Raw genomic sequence first — 17,461 nt, forward strand, 5'->3', positions numbered from 1 at the left:
AGGTTATGCAAAGCAGACCAGATGTCCCCTCTACCTAACAACGTTTCCCACCTCCTCCTGGGAGAACCCAAGGTGTTCCCAGGTCTGATGAGATATAGAGTATAATCTCAGCAGCTTGTTGTGGGTCTTCTCTGAGGAGGGGGGGTCTTCTAGTTGGCATCCTTATCAGATGCAACAAAAACAACACTAAAAAACACTTACTGTTCTCTGGTCACGGACTCAGACCTGGAGGTGCTGTCTTTCATTGGTGGCAAACCATCCCAGTGCATCGTCACAGTCTGACAGACTTGTAGAGGACCAGATCATCTGCAAAGAGATGTAATCCTGAAGCCCCGATACATGACGCTCCTCCTCCCAGACTCCCATCATGCACTTTGTTCCTCTCTTAACCCTATGTGGCATGAATTTTAATTTTAGGGAGCTTGGCAATCACTGATCCCTGTCCCTCACACCTGATTCATCCTCACTGTCTCTTTCCTCATTGTCTAACTGCTTCATCGTGTTCCTGCGTCATTTTCTGTGAGGACCAGTAGATATCAAAAGTATTGACTGCGGTTATAATCTTTGCTCTTACTTTATCTCCATCCATTTAAAGGATCATAGGGCAGGATTTGTGAGAAAATACCGGAAAATACCCATGCGTTTTACGTTTTTTAAATAATAATGGGTGAGGAAGCGTTCAAAACCAAAAAGAACGAGCCCATCCGCGTATCTCTCGATTGCCCTGAACGGGGTCTGTGCTGCAAAATGCGCTGCAATTCAGGGGGTGATTTCGCGCGCTGGCCGGCGGACCTGACGTCAGCGCGTCCACGACTGCCTTCGAATGGATCAATGGAACGGACACATGAAGAGGGCAACCGCGGCAGAGCCATTGATACAGTAACAGAGTGGCGACGCTCCCTGTTATATCAATCGCTCTGAACCACGGTGGATCCAAATTAGGCCTACTGTTACTGCCAGCAAACGACCCAGCACAACTGAAAGCCCTGTAACCCCCCCCCCCCCCCCACCGCCACTCTCTCTCCCCCTCCCTTCACACACGCACACAGCAGCAGGCAGGTCACTAACTTACACACCCTCTCCCTCTTCACTACTGTCTTATTATTAGCCGTTAGCCGCAGCTAGCGGTTAAAAGCCGACGTTATAACTTTAACAACGTTATCAGGCAGGTGGACAAACGTCCTCTTTTGCCCGGACACGTCCACTTTTCACGTCCTGGCCGGCGTGACCGCGACGCGTCCGTTTTTTTTTTTTTTTTTAATGAAATCATGAATATGTCCGGTGTTGATTGGTTTTCATGGGACCGCGGACCCTGACAGATGTGGTCCGACACCCGGACCCGGCGCGTTAATTCTCAGTACCGGCCTGTAGGAGTAGGAGCCCATACAGATCCATGCAGAGGAGCTCAGAGGAACAGACAAGCAGCCCCCTGCTGCAGCACAGTGAAGAGGCAGGTGTGTGTGTGTGTGTGTGTGTGTGTGTCTGTCTGTCTGTCTGTCTGTCTGTGTGTGTGTGTGTGTGTGTGTGTGTGTGTGTGTGTGTGTGTGTGAGAGAGAGAGAGAGAGAGAGAACCTACAGTAAAATACCCCCCCCCCCCCCCCTCCCTCCCCAGATAGGAAAGACTGTAAAGAGTAAAGTAAACAGCGAAGAGTCTGTGCGCGCTCCCGTGCCGGTGGCTTCGCTGGTTGCTGTAGTTACGCGCAGCGGCCGTCGCGTCACTGGCCGTTCTCATTAATCCTGCCCTATGATCCTTTAAATGTTTTTGTCCAAACAAAAGTGGTCCAACTTTACAATGTTGTCTTGAGGGAACAATAAAAAAAAGTGTTAATGTAGAAATATTAACAAAAATTGTCTTTACTCAATTAAATCTACTTCTTCACATGTATATGCATATCCACAGTATTGTTTCTACATTTTCAATTCCAATTTAAACATGTTAAAAAGTTCTTATCACACCATTTGCTGATCCTGTGTCCAGTCAGGACTGATCCACCCCCAGAGAAACAGTCAAACCCAGTTCAGCTCCACTTTTCTTTGGTCACAGACTGTTCGTGTTCTGTGTGTTTCTAATGGATATCATATATTAAAACATTTAAAGGGGCAATGTGAACACCGTAAAAGTGGTTTGTTGTCTGAGGGCAACACCATGCCATACAGGGAACAAGTTCTTCTGCAGGTGGGAGTTAAAAAGCCTTGCAGACGGGTATGTCCATCCTCTGCCACTATCTGTTCCAACATTGCACCAAATGTTGACATCACAGCTACAGTATGTCGGCAGATCTGATGTTGGTCGCTTGGCATAACGTCCTCATTTGAAATAATAGATTAAATTGCAATTGCAAGTAGGCTTGCTAACCAACTTTTTTTTTTATTTTTAACTTTTATATATATTAAAAAGATATATAAACTGCTGTCAGAGCCTGACCTATATTATGAAATTTCCGATTAGTGGGTTGAACAGGACCTAACCTTTCTTCAAGTTTCAATAAAAAAAACACAGACATTGCACAAATACATGTGAAATAACCCAGACAGCTTCAACTTCAGCTGTTTGTGTCGGTGGAAGATCAGGTAATTTTCAATAAAGAAAAGACGAGTTAGAATCTAAATGCTTTAAGGCTTTTAAACCCAAAGCCGAGGTCAGATCTGGAATTCCTGAGCTCAGTGTTCACATCTGAGAGCATATTTTCTGTAGAGCAAGTTGTTTTGACCTTGCATTTTTTGATCTTTTGCTACCTTAGTCAGTCATATGGAGTTTGGCCGTTGGTTCTTTTATCCAATTTGTTATGACAGCGGGTTAGCTGTGGTCATAGAACAGCTCGTAGCCTCTCCTGCTCCGGGGCGAGTGGCAGCACTTTCATCAGAATTAGCTGAATTTTATTTCTTTGGGTGCAGGTATCGAGCTATACAACCTGCTGTTTTTCTTCTTCACTAGGTGGATGTGCTGACAGCTACTTTATGTATGTTTGCTCCAGAAGTTGCTGATTTAGTTTTATCTTTGTTTCTTTGGTGATTAACTTCACACTCATGAGGCTTCTTCAAAGCTTTGCAGTGATTAGTATCTTGGATCAGAACTGAAATGATAAAGAAAAAAGAAAAAATTGCTTTCTGCAATCAGTGCTCTCATACCGGCTGCAGATATACTTTGTATTGCAGCTCCAGCTGTTGTGCAACAGATGAATAGTGGTTGGGAGATTATTGCATTCCAGCCTCATAGTTCATTTTACCTCACCCCTTAACTGAACCTCACAGTAAAGTTACTGAAAAATGAAGCACTCAAAGGGTTGTGTGATCAATCTAATCATGTCGGTTAACTCGAATACTAGATTTCAATAAACCCTTATCCAATATTCCATAATTCTGACATCTTAACCCAACAAAAATAAAACAAACCATGGGATTCTTCAACCGTACTGTCTGTAGTTAACAACCCAAAACATCACAAACAATATTTACAATTCCTCGGTTCTCAAGTCTGTTCAAGAAAAAAGAAAAGAAAGAAGAAAAGTCCACAATCTAATAGTCTGCTTGACCCAGTCTCTGACATTCGTCCTGTATCCCTCCATTTCTCGATTCCAAACAAAATATTCCTTTCCTTAAAAAAAGAAAAATCCCCCAAAAAGCGATTGCTTACTAATTAGAACAGAAAAGGCCGAAATATGCAACAATACATAAAATTGACTGGTGGAGGATTTCTTTATTGCGGTTCGTCCCTGCCGGTAACACGCTGGTCAGGTAATCCACCATACGATGTTTCTTCGTCCTCAGTCTGTGCCGTCTTCTTTAAATGGATAAAGGCAACACTAATAACATTCAAAATGCACAAAGGATAAGATCTCTGGTGTATCTGATTCCTCTGATTGGTCTCCATGAATCCAAAACCCCCTATCATTTGTCAGTGGAGACGTTATATTTTACATGGCACAAACAACACAAATGGATGTCCCTGCTTTGATTAACACACACTTCAATGTGGATGAAGGCCATTCACACGTCTCCTCCAGAAACACAGTATTCATGAGTAATATTTGCACTATTGTGCCAAATGTTTCACAAACAAGACACGAAGGTCTGATTTTAATTCGTAGCATGAGCTCCTCTGTTAAAGCTGCAGGAGAAAGAATGCACCACAGCATCTGTGCAGGATGCTTGACATGGAAATCTTCCTCTGAACACCTTGAATTTTTCTGGTAGTAGAATAACTTTGTAAATGAGTCAAAGCCCTGCCAAGTACAATATCGGCTCAAAGAGCCTCGGTGCCGTGGGCAAATGTTCTCCAAACACTCTGGGAAGGATGCGTCCAGGATGCCAGCTCCGGGTCTTTATTGATTGAACATCTGTATTCGGAGGTTCCTGGAGTTTTGCTGCAGTCTGGCTTCCCATGCTCCCTCTGACATTTCTATTTGTTCCTCTCATAATGTACAGTTTGTGTTTGGTTTGTGCACAGAAGTTGAACCGGCGTAGTCGCTGCATGTGAGAGGGGGAGATAGCATAGCGAGGAAATAGAAGTGTTCCTCTTTCACATGCATTCAACTTAATATTCTTCATTTCTGCTCCCTGTACCTGCAGCTGGCACCAACATTGTCTTATCGTCTTAAAGCTGTCAGATGGAATCACTTCTGAGCATGTCCAGGCATATTGTAATGAAGGAAGCACCAGGGATTCATACAAATCCAGCCTGTATAATATAAGCTGCACTCGTGGTGGAGGTCGGCCCTATCAGCTGTCAGAGGGAAACACAAGAACATGAAGGGCCAACAAAGGCTGACAGACTCTTTTGTTCGCGTTTCCTTTGCCGGTTTTATGACAGTTTTTTTCCCTACTATTTGTCGCTCATTATGAGAAATGATCTCTATGTGAACAATGGGTTTATTCCTCACAGCAACATGCACTGTATTCATTATGATGTATATTTATTTCATTATGGGGTTATAAATAAAAAGAAAAGACAAGACAAGAGTAAGTAGAGACAATTTCCATCCCAGGTGATAATAATGGTTAGGGTTTTCTTCTGTCTTCTCACCTCCTTTCTCTTTCTCTCTCTCTCTATCAGTTCAGTTCAGGTTGTGTCAACTTAGTCGAGTTTTTTTTTTTTTACACTGCACCACTACATGAACTGATGCTATGTAATGTGTATGAAAGGTGAATTTGTATCAAAGGCTGCTGTCCTTCAGAATCAGAAAAGTATTTATTGCTAAGTATGTTCAAAGAATTTGTCCTGGTATTAAGGTGCAGACTGTCTCTGCTCTCTCCACTGACCTTATTTTATTTCCATCTGTGTTGCTTAGTTTATGTGACGTATGAATCCCTGGCTGTCTGATTCTGTGTGCATGAACTTGTAACAGTCGAAGTGGGTAATGTCTCTTTAGTACAGCGTGTGTCGCCCAGAGGCAACGTCATTGGGCGCTGCCTTTGTTTTGTGTTCAGCTGAGCCACACACCCCATGATGGATGAACGCACATGTTAAAAGGGGCATTGTGTAACTTGTAACCTGTTATCTATTCACGAAAATCGATTATTTGGTTCAAAAGTCTGTTTTTCATTAATCAGTAATCCCCCCATCAACAAACTGAAGTGTTCCTTTCAGCTCTGAATTAGCCGTTCATATCATTCATATCTACATGGAGCGGGTAAGCTCGGTGCTGGCTGCCATGTGGTGTCGCCATGTTTTTACGTTCAGTGGCAGCGTGACGGTAGGAAACCATGGAAACTCAGCGGAGACACCGGAGCTGTCGGCTTAGGGCGAGGTGGCGTCTGTGAAAAGTCACCACGGTAACGCAGTGAGGAGGAATGGAGCGTTACACTGATGCTGCATTCACCTGCAGTCGGGCAGACGGCCGTCGGTAACAAACCAAATGTCATTTTAGTCACAGAAGTCCAGAGAAAGCCGGTAAAACGTGGGTCAGGTAAACAATACGACATCGCCATGACAACATATTGTCACGTGTATTGTTTTGCCTCGTGCTGACGGACCACTTGTTTACATAGAGGCTTGTTTATGCCGTTATGTGCAGCGGCTGTCGTCCGTCTGCTGTCTGCCCAATTTCACGTGAATGCAGCACGAAAAATATGATTGAGTTGCTTGCGATATACAACCGCAACGCTAGATGGGAGTAATTCCTACACAATGTACCTTTAAGCTCCTTTTTTCTTTTGTCATAACACAACCTAACAATAAAGCGACATGTGGCTTTTAATGTCATCTACTACTGTATGTATAGAAGAGGTATAGGCCGCACAACCAGGTTTAATAAGGTTGTGTGTAACTATTAAACAACAGTATTTTGTGAAATCCCAACATTGTCTGTCGTCTTCGTCCATTTTCTCCCAACCACCTCAAGCTGAACTGTTACAAACTACATCTTTACTGATTACAGTGTTGTTGTTGTTGTTGTTTGTTTTCTGTCTGCAGGGAGTTTGGGAGATGGAAGGTGAACAACTTGGCCGTGGAAAGGAGAGATTTCTTGGAGTCTCCGTTACCTCTCACACCAGAGTTCATCAGAAACATCCGACTCCTGGGCCGCCGGCCCACCACCCAGATGATCACTGACAACCTGATCAGGAAGTATGGGACTCACTTCCTGTTGTCAGCCACCCTGGGAGGTAAACAAGGAGTTTTTTTCTTCCCTTTTTTTTTGATATTAGATATTTTCATGTGGGTAAATAACTTACTTACTTTTTCATTTGAAGCTTTGTGTTCAGCTTGTTTCCAATTTACAACTTTTTCACACAGACGTAGACAAAAGAAGCCTTTGTGTGTTTTATTTCAGTAGGAAACAACCATTTTTATTCCAGTTAAAATTACATCTGTCACTGGCAGATTTGATCAGCTCTAACCCCTCTGATAATTAGGAGGGATTCTGCCAATTTGATGGAAACTCTGTCTTTACTCTGTCAAAGACCGATTTTATTTTTGTTTTCTTTGAACACACTTGACTGAAAAGGAGCTCGTAGGTTTAAGATCCATGTTGAAATCTAGGAGAAGTTTTGTTCATTTATTCTGCACTAGAGCTGGTTATAATAGCAGCCTGTGGGAAGAGGAAGATGTGCTTTTAGCTTTATGTTGATAAAGGCTTTTAGAGTTTACTGTCCCGGGCATCATGTGGAAAACAGATGAACGTGGAACAATAACTTGGTCGTAGAAAGTAAATAACAAAATCACAGCAGAATTATGATGCACTGAAACCACTCAGAGATTTATACATCCATGTAAAAAGCCTGTGCGGTGAAAACCCACCTCTCCTGCTCCCAGTCACTCCCACCCAACTCCCTGCTGTTGCTCAGTGTGATGAATGGACAAGCATTAATGGTCCTCTGAGCTAAGAGGAAAAAATAAGGATAAGAAGAAGAAAAACAACCTCATTTAAGATGGCAGGGGAGGCCCGGGCAGGTCTTGCGCAGCAGATTTGCTTTTACAGAGCAACGCTTGTCAATTACTTTTCGACCCGAATCCTATGCTAAGAAAAAGGTTGCTGTTGTGAGCGGCTGCATATAACACAACCCTGCTAGCAGCTGCCTGAGTGATGCAGCTCTGCACTCTGGCTCCCCGCCAGTACTTAGTGGTATGAAGAGAGGAGAATGAGGAGTTTGCCTTGGACGGTTGCCAGAGATATGCCTCTGTGGTTCTGAATGGATTGCCTCTGTGTTCGGAAACATATGGACTTAATGAAATTAATAAATAGATTGTGATATTAAGATGGTGCCCTTCAGCAAGTGGAGAAGAAAGAAAAAAATGGCCCTGGAGCATTAACACTGCATTATGATGAGAAATATGATGTGCAGTGTCTTAGAGAGTCTCAAGGAAAAGAGAGAGAGTGTGTGTGATTATGAGATGGTGATTGCTATGATCAGTGGTGGCCGGTTGCAGGGTGATGTGACTTATCCTAATGGAGGTCAACTATCTCTGGGCTTCGGAGGCTCAGGAGTTCAGTCAATGTGTCTTTTGGAGCAGAGCAGACGTGGCAGCTTTTAAACTCACTGCAACTTGTTAAATCGTAGATTAATTGGAGTTCAAATTCAAAAGAAAAACAACAACAACAAAAAAGCTACCATTAGCGATGTGCCAACCATTAAAAAATAAAGTGCTAAATTGCAGACACTCACGCTTCAATAACAGCAAATCCAAGTGAAAAGATTTGACATGAGGTTGCACGCCTTGACTGACAAGCGATTTAGAGGAAACACCTCAGCGCTGAGCGTTTAGCACCAACAACCAAGACAAACAACAGGGAAAAAAAATCACTTAAAACACTTAAGATATAAACGCTTTGATTTTATGTCAGAGAAGAGACGAGTGAGGAAAGAGAGAGAGAGACAGTGCGACCACACTTCATCTTTTCTTTTTTTTCTTTTAAATGAATTAAACGTTTCCGTGTCCCGTGCAGGAGAAGAGGCCTTAACGATATTCGTGGACAAGAGGAAACTGAGCAAGAAGGCGGAGGTGAGCGACTACACGGGGAACTCCTCCACTGTGACTCTGGAGGCTCTGCACCAGCTGGCCGCCTCCTACTTCATCGACAGGGAGAGCACGCTGCGCAAGCTGCACCACATCCAGATCGCCTCCACCGCCATCAAGGTAACACACCTCTACCTCTCTGTTGTAATGCACTGATTCTTAAAGGGATAGTTCAACATTTTGGCAAATTGGCCCATTGCCATAATCCCTATAGTCTTAGCAGTAGGTTTGTTACCTTTATTTGTTGGTGCAAGATATTTTTAGAACGGCGGAGCAGAGCCGCGAGCTGCTCAGAGCTACGCTATGGAGGCTTATGGGATTTCTTGGTTTCCCTCATCAAACTCATCAAATACACAATCCAACAACTCCAAAACGCTCTGGTGGACAAGTTGTGTCCTGCACATTCACCACGCTATGAGATGATAACAGAGACAAAGTTGTTTTAGAGGTAAATGCAGAGACTGCTTGATGAAAACCTGTCCCTGAAGGCAACGCGCATCAGCGGTTTTGCATGAATTTGCCTCTAAAACAACTCTGTCTGGTAACGTTCTGTTATTATCTCATAGCGTGGTGAATGTGCAGGTCACAACTTGTCCACCAGAGCGTTTTGGAGTTGTTGGATTGATTATTTGATGAGTTTGATGAGGGAAACCAAGAAATCCCATTAGCCTCCGTAGCGTAGCTCTGAGCAGCTCACGGCTCTGCTCCACCATTCTAAAAATAGCTTGCACCGACAAATAAAGGTAACAAACCTACTCCTAAAACTATAGGGATTATGGCAATCGGCCAATTTGCCGAAATGTTGAACTATCCCTTTAACTTTGATCTTCCACAACTCATCGATCAAGTTTTGCTCATTACATCATGACAATGAAGTAATAAGAACAGCAGCCTCGGAGGCAAAGGCCAGTCATCCTGCCTCATCACTGTATCTCCTGCTTCTTTTACTTTGATTTCCATCTTCAGTGCAAAACACCTATTTCCCAATGCTTTGAAAATGATTTTGTTTAGCTAATACTGTATCATTTATTTATATGAGATTCAGGTAAATCTACAGTTACCTCCAGAGACCAAATTGACGATGCACTTTGAAAACAGAGGCCTGCACAGTCCTGACAGACTTTTAAATGAGCAAAGCAGCTTTGTTGGGGCAAATAGTGTAAAGTACGCAACATTTTGTCCAAATGAAACTTGGTATTTTATGATTAATGTTAAGAAATCCTCTTCAACACATCTCAAAGGCAGCTGCTGTAGCCAGGCCTGGAATTACAAACCTAAGACCTTGTGCTCCTGTTTCTGGCTTTGAGTGTAAACACTGTGAGCATGCACACACAGTGACGCTACATGGTTTCTGGGTTTTAAGATTTAAGATTTACCTCTCCGCTGCAATCTGGAGACGCTCGCATGGGAATCTTTCCGGAGAAGCTTCTTTTGAATAAAAAGAAAAACACAATTACCGTAGCTGGGAGTGATACAGTATGACGTGATGTTTTTAGTTTTAGACTTTTCTTTCTGTGTCCTGTTTTCAAGGAGAAACATTCACAACACATGACGCCTTGGGCACAGCCAACGCTCGTTAATAGCAGAGGATTCAACTGTAATTATAGAAAAGGCAGTCATTTCCCTCCAACTCATGTAGATGGTGAATAATCCCATTCATACATCACACTCATACATATACTCAATCACACTAAGAGTCCTAAAACCCAGATATACGTTGAGTATTTAAGAGCTTTCTGGTTGTGGGATTACTGAACTGGTCTTTGATTAAATTATTGAAAAAGAAAAAGAGATTTTCATGTTTTTTCTACAATATGAAATACTAAGAAGTGGCTAAAGGAGATAATAGAGGTAGCTGAAGAAGTGATAGACAACAGTTGTTCGAGGACCAGTTTTGAGACCATAGACATACTGTATAGGAGGCTACATAGATGCTGCATTGAGCGCTGAATCATACATCAATGTCGCTGCCATGTGCATTTGTTTTGAATGACGGCGGTGCAAAGGCAAACCATGGAGCGGTGGATAAAGTTATATATAATAGGTTTTACAATATTTGTGCAGTTTTATAGTTCCTTTGTCAGTGATTGTTTTTAACACAGATTTCAAATCTATGTGTCAGGATCTATTCTTATAGACACAGATGCAATATTTAACTGTCATTCATCATCACTGTAATAGCTTCACAAACATCAGTAGCTGTAGACATTCATAAAAACATCAGAACAATGCATACGTTGGGTTCGGTGCATACCATTATGGTATAAGGAGTAGTTAAAGTACAATTCCAGGCGAATTCAACTCGGGGGTGTATTTTCATATCATTTTAGGTCTAAAAGAAGGAATCTGAAGATTTTCAGTTTAATCGCTCCTGTTTTGCGGTAGTTGCGTCTGTCCCCGCATCGCCACGGCAGCAATGAATGGGAGTGGATGTAAGTTTCTGCTGTTTAGGCTGTTTCCAGCCCTCAAAGCCGCAATTTTTTTTCCACAGACAGCATCAGATGGCTACTCAAACATGCACCCAGAAGTTTATTTACTTCAAGCAAGCCGACATGTTTGTAAAACTAGATCTAATTCAAAGTCTCCCGGAGTCTCGTGCGAGCCCGAAGTTGCAGTGCTGGTGTATTCAGGTGCAATGGGAGCTACTGTTTGTGTCATAAACACAGGAATATCAACTCTTGACTTGCTTGTGTGTACATTTTTTTCCACAGATAGCGTCAGGTGGCTACTCAAACATGCACCGAGAAGTTTTTTTTACTTGAAGCAAGTCAAGAGTTGATATAGTAGTAGTAATTTAGTAGTAGTAATTTATTTGTTTATTTGTAGTAATGTATTTGTCCCCGTAGGGAAATTGAGTATTCCTGTGTTTATGACACAAACGGGAGCTTTTCCCACTGCACCTGAACACACCGAGCACGGCAACTGGGTCTCGCGCGAGACTCCGGGAGACTTTGAATTAGATCTAGTTTTACAAACATGTCGGCTTGCTTGAAGTAAATAAACTTCTCGGTGCATGTTTGAGTAGCCATCTGACGCTGTCTGTGGAAAAAAATTGCGGCTTTGAGGGCTGTAAACAGCCTAAACAGCGGAACTTACATCCACTCCCATTCATTGCTGCCGTGGCGATGCGGGGACAGACACAACTACCGCAAAACAGGAGCAATTAAACTGAAAATCTTCAGATTCCTTCTTTTAGACCTAAAATGATATGAAAATACACCCCCTAGTTGAATTCGCCTGGAATTGTCCTTTAACATTTCTAATCATCAGAGAATGTTACACATGTTGTTTTGGTGCTTATCTGTTTCCCACATATATTTGTGTGTGTGAACTGGTAAATGAGAGGCATTAACTTCTAGCACTTTGTAGAAAAGTGCTTCATAAAGTTCAGTCCATTCACTTGTATTAGTTCACACACACTGACATATGGCAGCAATGGGCCAACCTGCTCAGTGAGGCGTCTATGTGTGTATGTCTGAGTCAGGCGGTCCATTGTCGCCATCTTGCCAGTTCCTCATGCCACTAATCCAAAGATAAGCAAATAGGAGGAGCCAAGACTTTGGTGTATGTCGTTTCATGGCCGGTATTAGCTGACCCATCTGTCACTCAAAGAGGCCACACCCTCGATTATGCAGAAATGTAAAGTTCTCCCCCTGTGCCGTCGTCATGAAGGAGACCAAGGCTGTTTCCTTTTTTTGTTTTTTTTTTGTACCCACCATGTTTATCTGTGAAGTGAAGTTGGACATTTTAACATCAGAGTCTTTGGGGACTGACTCACTGTTGGAGACAGACTAAAGAGACCTTTCAAACGAGTGCAGTTTTTTTTTGGTTTATTTCTCCTGCTGAGCAGCAAGTAGAGGAATCAAAAAGCCCATGTCGAGGGAGTCGGAGTGAGGCTTTAACATCCAGACTGACCTACATGAAAACAGCTCCCATAATACTCAGATTCAAGATAACTTTACCCTCATTTTCCCACGATGACTCCACATCATATGAACATGTGAGTTGATATAAACTCATTGCATTTGTCTCTATAATCTCAATGTACATCCAACTAGGGCTGTTTTCGACTAAGGATTTTCATAGTCGAATCTGATTCGTCAGATTTTGCCATAGTCGACTGATCGTCGAACCTTTTTTTTTTTTTTAGATAGCAGCAAATTTGCGACTTTTTCCGTTTCAAACAAAAGAGCTAAAACACCCCAAAAATATGGTAGGTGTAAAACAAATACCTTTATTTATTTTCCACACTTTGGATGATTTTTAGTAGCCATTGTGAGCCAGGGTATGCGTTTATGTTACGTTGCCCTGGACAACGTTCCTTTTGCTCGGACTGTGAGTGGCAAATCAAACATCCCTCAACGTGATGAAGGATAGCGGTGGTCGTGGACACAGAGAAACCGGGTAAAACATGTAGTATCAAAACAAACGGAGGTCAGAAGGACTCGACAATCCGTACATACATTACGTTAATCAATCCTGTAACACACACAGTGCGACCGCGAACCCGGCAGAGAGACAGACAGGCTGCAGAGGGACGAGATTACAGCTGTGACTCCCGACACTGATGGTGCGTTCATGACAACTCGGAAGTCGGAAAAAAAAACAAGTTCCTCTTCTGAAAAACTCTGACATGTCAAACTTTAGGATGTGTTAGGGAATAATTCATCTGTCTAACCATCAGAACTATTGACACTTGAAACGGTAAACACAGCTGATCCATCGAAAAAAAAATCACCGCTGGAGTTAATTTATTTTCCGTGACTGAAAGCAGGTTCTTGAATGTAACTCGGTCAAAGTCAGATGTATCCTCACAATGTTTTGCTGTTCTGTCAGGTCATGCATGATAAATGTTGACAAAGTTAGACTGTCAGACTTCCTTGATTTTAAACTTTGGCGGCTCTGCCCCTCGTCTTTTTGCCACTCCGTGAGTGTTCTGCAGTGACTTTGACGGTCCTACTGCTCACCTCCGCTCATTTGAAAAAAAAAAAAAAAAACCTCCGCTCATTTAATTGTGCAACTGCAGTGGGTGATTTATTAATACGTAAGACTACCGTTTAAACGCACACATAATTTTGAACTCTTTATTAACAGAAAGTAGGCAGATTTTGTATCAAAATAGTCTTTTTATAACGAAAAAAGACATTCTATGTAACAATTTATGCTCAGCAGCCGTGGGCACCCCCATATAGTCAGAATGGTAGGGGTTAGATTCGACTACGAGGTTCATAGTCGAATCAGACCCCTCCGAATCGAATCGTCGAATCGTCGACTTTTGGAGGTCAGCCCTACATCCAACTATTTCAATTTTAAATTCCAGCTCCAAAGTTTGATCCTGTGTGTTCCTCCTGAAAGAGACTTTCCCCCAAAAAAAGAGTTGTTTGTGTGTTATTGTGAGTGTTAACGATTTCCTTGTTATAACACAATGATAAGAGTGATGAAAATAAAGCAGAGAGATGATGCTTTTTATCAGCTCGCAGTGAGATATGATCTTCATCCGCCGTGAGCACATTGAGTCTGTAGGAAGCGCCGTGATGAGCACATATGGTGAGTGGGGTGGGGGAAGATAAATGAATCTTGTGGAAACACGGCTCATGACAGGTTTCTGCCTCCGGTTGTCACCTTCAGGAAGCACGGGGTTAATAGGGTGACAGAGGGGAGGATGACCCTCCTTTCGGCCTTGTTTTTTTTTTGGGTCGTTCCTCGGGAACGCAGCGGTAGTCGGCCTGTGAAGTGCGGCTTCCTCTGCTGTAGCAGAACATGAGTCAGACTCCCTCTGCTTGTATCAAAGCGTTGCACTCGCACTACATTGTGTTCAGGGAGGGTGTTTTCTTTTGCAGCTGAGGTGGGCACATCTGTGGTGGAGAGGCAGGTGCTTTTGTCTGTTTCATTTCTTTGGGAATTAGAGTTTTTTTTTTTTTTGTCCATGTAGCTATAGAGTGGGGAAAAGAAGAGGAGAGACTAGAGCGTGTTTTCATGCTCCAGAGGCAGTCATCTGGCGTAACTGACAGGTGGAAAAGAGGAAAAGAGGGGAGATTCACCTCCATCACTGGTGGAAAGTGAGTCAAAGAAGGAGACAGATTCCTCCACATTCAGGGCGTCGCCCCCTCCTATAACTTAACCCTGTAAAGCCTGAACCATGAAATAATTGTCAGGAAATCATAACATTTTGAAATTGGACCCTTTATTGGACCTTCTGACAAATAATGAAAAAAATATATATGCTAATTAAAAAAAAAAATTGCATATCAGATTTGCATAGGAAATTACCTTAAATGCCTGTATATACACTACTATAAAATAAGTTATGAAATATTAAGTAGTTTTACTTTGCATCAATGCAGTAACTGTTTCTATTGTAGTTTCAGTAACAATTTAAGTTTTTCTTACCTTAAAGCAGAAGTAAGCGGAATGTTTGTGTTAATATAAGTCTTAAATAGTTATATCTTCTGACAGCAATCACTTACATAGAGTGTTTGGTCTTTTGACAGACCCGTGTTTCGGGTCTGTCAGTCTCTCTGCTCTGCTGTAAGCCGAGGAGAAAACTTCTTGTATACTTCCTTGTATCCTACAACCTTTATCCAATGAGGAGAGAGAATGGCATGAAGGGCTGTGTGTGCAGCCAAGGGATGCGCGTGAATGTGGTGACGTAGGGAGGAGGACCAATAGATCAATGACGAGGGCGGGGGCTGCTAACTCCATCGGCTGACAAGAAACGACCGGATCGCTTACTTCTGCTTTAACTTTTTCAAAATTGGCAAAAATATTCATGAGAAAACGCAGTTTGGTCACTGACTGACAGCGGCCATATTGGATGTCCGAAGTGAAGGCTGCTGGTGCATAAATAACTGCACCCTGGTGGATTATCTGATCATTGCATGTATCTGATTGTATACATTAGGTTTTTCAGGGGAGGGGGGGGGGATCACAGTGAGGATGTAAAAGTCTCAAAAACTCATACAAATGGTGACATAGCAGCTACAACCAGCCAGTCCTCTGCATAAATGTGAAATCAAACAAGGTGATGAATGAATGAATGAATGAATGTGACGGAGGCTGGAGACAGGTGAGAGCTCTTCCGGCCCTGTGGACTTCATGCAAAGAGGAAATAGAAGCTGGTTTTCCGGAGGGGAAGCTGCCGCCGACTGTTACTGTTGTGCCGTGAAAATCTGTTCCCTTTTAACGGAGTCACGGCGCAGACCCGCTTGTTTGTTCAGTGAGTAATGACGCCAGTTGTTCGAGAGCGGCGGGGATCATTTTTGTTACCAGTTGAGAATTTCCTTTCGACTTGAATCGATGGCAATATCCAACCAGCTGACTGACTGGGGCCGCGCCGGCCGGGCGCCGTCTGCACGCCGCTGATGAACAAGGCGACGGGAGGCAGCAGGAATCTCTGGTTTCATATTTTCTCCTGGTGGACAGCCTCTCGATCTGTGTTGTGTTCTCATTATGGCAGAGAAATATGTTTTTTCTTTTTTTTTTCTTCCTTTCTTTCTTCCACCAGGCCCATGACTCGATCGATTGTTGTCACGACTACCGTGGAGTACATCAATGGCTAACTCGATCATCCATTATCACACTCAAACCTTTTACTTGCGCAGCATATTTCTGGTTATTCATCTTCTTGTATGTACCGGTGATCAGAATTACCCAATCTCAGCTGTTTCTTTTTGCTCCTGCTGCTGTTTTAAAGAGGAACTATGGAATATTCTGACCTTAATTAAACTGTGATGGTTAAATGACAGTCATTAAGCTCTACTTATGTTTTTATAATCTTACTCAACTATGTTTCTAAGTCCTTTTGTTTTCTTTTTTCCTGCTTTCCTCCTCATTTGCGCCAAAATTCACTAGTTGCATCTTTGCGTAACGTGATGATTGACATCTGTTTTCTCAGATTAAAAAGCAAAACAAAACAGGTGATCAATGCGTAACTTCAAAGGGAAATAAAACACACAGAGCACAAATCAAAATTTTATATTATTCACAGTTAATGTAGGCTACAGATTTTGATTAACAGAAGAGGTTGTGAATCCAATCAAACAGGCTAGGTCAGTGGTTCCTAACCTTTTTTGGCTTAGACCCCATTTTGACATCACAAAATTCTGGTGACCTTCAAACAAGATGCGCAAGCTCGGATATTTTTATATGCTGCATGTTATTTGATCTCAATTTATATTCGAGACAGTGAAAGTGTCAAATATAGTTGTTTAGGATTGTCTGTGGTGTTTTTAATCATTATTTTGAAAAGAAAAATAATAAGTCAAAAAAATATTTTTATCAGAATTTTTTTTTAAATCAATTGCTAGACATTTAGGCGACCCCATTTGAATTCCAGGGACCCCACGTGGGGTCCCGACCCCAAGGTTGAAAAACACTGGGCTAGGTATGGTTCAGATCGGTGAGTCATATTAAACCCTGCCTTCAGTGGGTGTTCAACCTTTTTAGTGGGCGCTCAAGAAATGGATCACCCACAGGATCAGCGCCTATGATCGATTATTGCTTATTCTTTCAGCAGTAAAGTGTAGGCTACCACCCAGGGTTCAAACTTAACTTTTTTGCTCACTGGCCAACTGGCTAGTGAGCTTTAAAAATCTACTAGCCAGAAAGATTTTTTACTGGCCTTATGTATATTTTTCATTGTGTTGAACTGTTATAATACACTCATAAGCATTTTTAACACATATCATAGCTATTAGCATATTTTTGTGTGGAATAAAGGAGTCAAAGTTTGCCTTTTTTCCCTAAAAGGTTTATTTTAGGGATGCACATGGTTAACCGTTTAACCATTAACCTATAACAAGAACTTGACCGAATAATACTATCAGTTACTTATTTATTAGCTCCTTATGTCGTCAACTCATGGGGGCGTGTCGACATGTGCAGACTTCCACTGCCTTCAGTCATATTATTTAGTAGCCTAGCTAAAAGTTTCACAGGAGGACTGACACTGTGCACCATGAAGGAAGATCAGACAATAAATGTGCCTACACGGACATAGATGTGCAT

General features: G+C 42.4%; 1 protein-coding gene across 1 annotated transcript in view; it reads left to right on the forward strand.

Moving 5' to 3' along the window:
* The window catches only part of brinp3a.2 (bone morphogenetic protein/retinoic acid inducible neural-specific 3a, tandem duplicate 2), a 66,220-nt gene that overhangs the window by 33,477 nt on the left and 15,282 nt on the right, over positions 1-17,461 (forward strand). The window contains exons 3-4 of the mRNA XM_085775156.1: positions 6,413-6,603; positions 8,385-8,575. Coding sequence (XP_085631282.1) covers positions 6,413-6,603; positions 8,385-8,575 — 382 coding nt within the window. The remainder of the gene's footprint in view (positions 1-6,412; positions 6,604-8,384; positions 8,576-17,461) is intronic.

Source organism: Trachurus japonicus, chromosome 4, assembly GCF_045865225.1.
Source record: "Trachurus japonicus isolate A0001 chromosome 4, Traja_1.0".
NCBI classification, from domain to species: Eukaryota; Metazoa; Chordata; class Actinopteri; order Carangiformes; family Carangidae; genus Trachurus; species Trachurus japonicus.